This window comes from Arachis ipaensis, chromosome B07 (assembly GCF_000816755.2).
Source record: "Arachis ipaensis cultivar K30076 chromosome B07, Araip1.1, whole genome shotgun sequence".
Taxonomy (NCBI): domain Eukaryota; kingdom Viridiplantae; phylum Streptophyta; class Magnoliopsida; order Fabales; family Fabaceae; genus Arachis; species Arachis ipaensis.
Window position 1 is genome coordinate 2,252,630 of NC_029791.2, and position 2,912 is coordinate 2,255,541.

At 35.7% G+C, this 2,912-nt stretch overlaps 1 protein-coding gene across 1 annotated transcript; it reads left to right on the forward strand.

Annotated features, from left to right (window-relative positions):
- LOC107609035 (small ubiquitin-related modifier 2) lies at positions 508-2,311 on the forward strand. The gene is made up of 3 exons (XM_016310853.1): positions 508-754; positions 1,729-1,878; positions 1,981-2,311. The coding sequence occupies exons 1-3, from the start codon at positions 674-676 to the stop codon at positions 2,044-2,046; spliced, it is 297 nt and encodes a 98-aa protein (XP_016166339.1). The 5' UTR covers positions 508-673; the 3' UTR covers positions 2,047-2,311.

The window sequence follows — 2,912 nt, forward strand, 5'->3', positions numbered from 1 at the left end:
CGTTAGTTTATTTGTTTATTTTTTGCTTTGATTGAACTTTGATATTCTGGTTCTATTATTAAAAATTTAAAATAACTATATCAGATATATATTAAAACCAGTCATATATTTATAAACAAATTTATGATAACTGATTTTGATATATACATTGTATAAGAATTGTTTCTATTATATAGAATTAGATGTTTGCCTACATTATTTTTGGTCAAGCTAGTTATGGATTGGAACAATCTAAGGTTGGCCAAACAGTTATTGGGCTTATAGGCCCAATATAACAAAGACCTTTCAAAGCAAGAACGAGAAAGTGGTTGAGCTGGCCCAATTAAGCCATAACACTAAAAAAGGTGACGTATTACAAATACAAAATCCATTAACAAAAAAAAAAAAAGAGTTCAAGTATGACCAGGAAATAGAGAAAGATAGAGAGATATTTTGGTCCGTCAGATCCAAGTGGACCAATCGAAATCAGAACCGTCCATTTTCTTCTCTCTTGTGACTCTGACGCCACTTTATTATAACACTATTTATATTTACTTCCACTTTACAATAGTTTTTGGCTCTTATTCTCTGTTTCCATTCACAGTCGCACACGGTGGTTTTGAGTGGTAGTTCACGGCGGAGAAAAATTCAAAAGAGTGAGTTTCTGTTTTCGGTTCGAGAAATTGAGAAGAAGATGTCGGGCGTGACGAACGAGGAAGACAAGAAGCCAACGGAGCAAGGTGGAGCTCACATCAACCTCAAGGTCAAGGGTCAGGTTCGTAATTTTCATTCTCCTCTTCGATTCCAGATCCATTTGTTGTTGTTGCTGTTGCTTTTTCTTTTGCATTATTTCAAAGTTTAGTTTCGGAATTTTTTTTTTGTTGAAACATTGTTTTAGGGTTTTGTGCTCATGGTTTAATTTTAAATTTGTTTAAATTTTCTGGATTTGTTTTGTTGTGAAGTTTATGGCGGCTGATGAGCTGATACGTGATCAAATTTGTGCTGATGTTTTGTTTTATTGTTGTAAATTTGAGATTTTTTAACATGCAAGTGAAAGTAGAGTGAAAGTAGAAGCTGATGAATTTAAAATTTAAAAATTCGTAGACAATGTTTATGAACTGATCAGGTTTTAAATTTAAGTTTTTTATTTTTAAATAGAAGATGTTTGAATTTGTGTGCTTTTTATGCAACTTCAACTAAATAGTTGTTTCTATGGGTGGTTAACTTTTCTAAGTAACTGCATGTTTGAATTTCTGTGTAGAAAAGCTCTGGATCGTGGTTGTGGCCAAAGCTTTTCTCTATTGCTTTTGCCCAAACCCTATTTTTGGAGTTGCAAACAGAAAATCCAAACATGTTAAGGTAGATAATGGAAAGTTACAGATAGTTAAGATAAGAATTCTCAAATGGAAACTTTGCTAAGCTGCATCAAGGGCTAGGGTTGTTAATAACATTGTTTTAACTTTGAAAAAGATTCATTTAAACCTCTTTGTCTGGTGCAAATTGTGAATATCACAGTTTGGATCTTGTGTACTTCTTTTCGTATGCTTTTGTTGTGGTCTTCAGAATCTAGGTGCTCGATTGCCAAATTGTATAATCATGGCTCATAAGTTTTATCTATATCCAGATTCTGATATCTTATTCTTTGTTATCTATCTTGGCTTGTCGAAATGTTTTCACTATGTGATGACATAATAGAATTAGAGATATGAAACAACTTGAATAACATTGAGATGTTCTTGGATGTTGTAGGATGGGAATGAAGTGTTCTTCAGGATCAAGAGAAGCACTCAACTGAAAAAGCTGATGAACGCATACTGTGACAGACAGTCAGTGGATTTCAACTCCATTGCTTTCCTGTTCGATGGCCGTCGCCTCCGAGCTGATCAGACTCCAGACGAGGTATGTATTTGCTATTATATGTTATATGAATTCAGCTTAGGTTCTGATATGTGTTTAATTGGATCAATCACTTATGGCTCTACATGAATGTTTCTACTGCAGCTCGAAATGGAGGATGGGGACGAAATAGATGCCATGCTTCATCAGACAGGAGGTGCAGCTGTCTGAATGATGCAGCGTGCATGGCAGTCGTGTTTTCGACATCATCGGGAGTAGAATTAGGTTAATTAACTAGTAGTGATGCCTGAGAAGCATCTTCTATATCAGCTACTTATTATACTGCAGTTTCTGGCTGACTTGATATGCTAATCGTTTGCTTTTGTTCAGAAGAGTGAGTATTGCCCTTTACTTATTAAGAAAGCTTATAACCAATATACGAGTGTTTTAAATTCACTATCTTAAATAATCTATGATACCATGTATTATTTTATGATATTGTGGCTGGTTTGCTTGCTTCCCATATCCTCAAGAAAGTGATCTCAAAGGGAACCCAGATGGATATGTGAATGACTTAATGGCCTTCAGCTTAGACCTAGAAATGCCCTGTGCCGCCACCTGCCGATATACAGCTTGGACCTAGAAATGCCTTGCGCCGCAGGCGACTGGTGTTGGGGAATAAAGACGGAGGAAAGCCAAGTTCTGCTGCCATGACCTTAGCAGCATCACTTTCTCTGATCCCCATGACATGGCATGGATCACAACTACCTTCCATTTCACACTCCGTGTGTTCGATCAAAAGTTGAAAGAGGAGGTTTCTTTAACTGGGGAGGAATCTGTATCTTTGATTGTGAGTGTGAGCGTAAGGCTGAGAGAAGAAAACAACGTGGATGGGGGCTCTTATGAAAATGGATTAATTTATGTAGTTTTGAAATGGTATGCTTTGCTTTGGATTGTGTATGAAAAATAAAAATTACTTAGAAAGATGAGTAATTCTTTCATTTTAAACAGAGGATATTGATAATTAGTATAGATTATTTGCACATTGGGCTAGTTTTTTTTCCCGCTTTGAACTATATAAGGGCTTTCTTATCTAA

Coding starts and splice junctions, on each gene's coding strand:
- LOC107609035 (XM_016310853.1), top strand. CDS start 674: ATGTCGGGCGTGACGAACGAGGAAGACAAGAAGCCAACGGAGCAAGGT. Junction 755..1,728: donor ACCTCAAGGTCAAGGGTCAG/GTTCGTAATTTT, acceptor TGGATGTTGTAG/GATGGGAATGAAGTGTTCTT. Junction 1,879..1,980: donor CTGATCAGACTCCAGACGAG/GTATGTATTTGC, acceptor TTTCTACTGCAG/CTCGAAATGGAGGATGGGGA.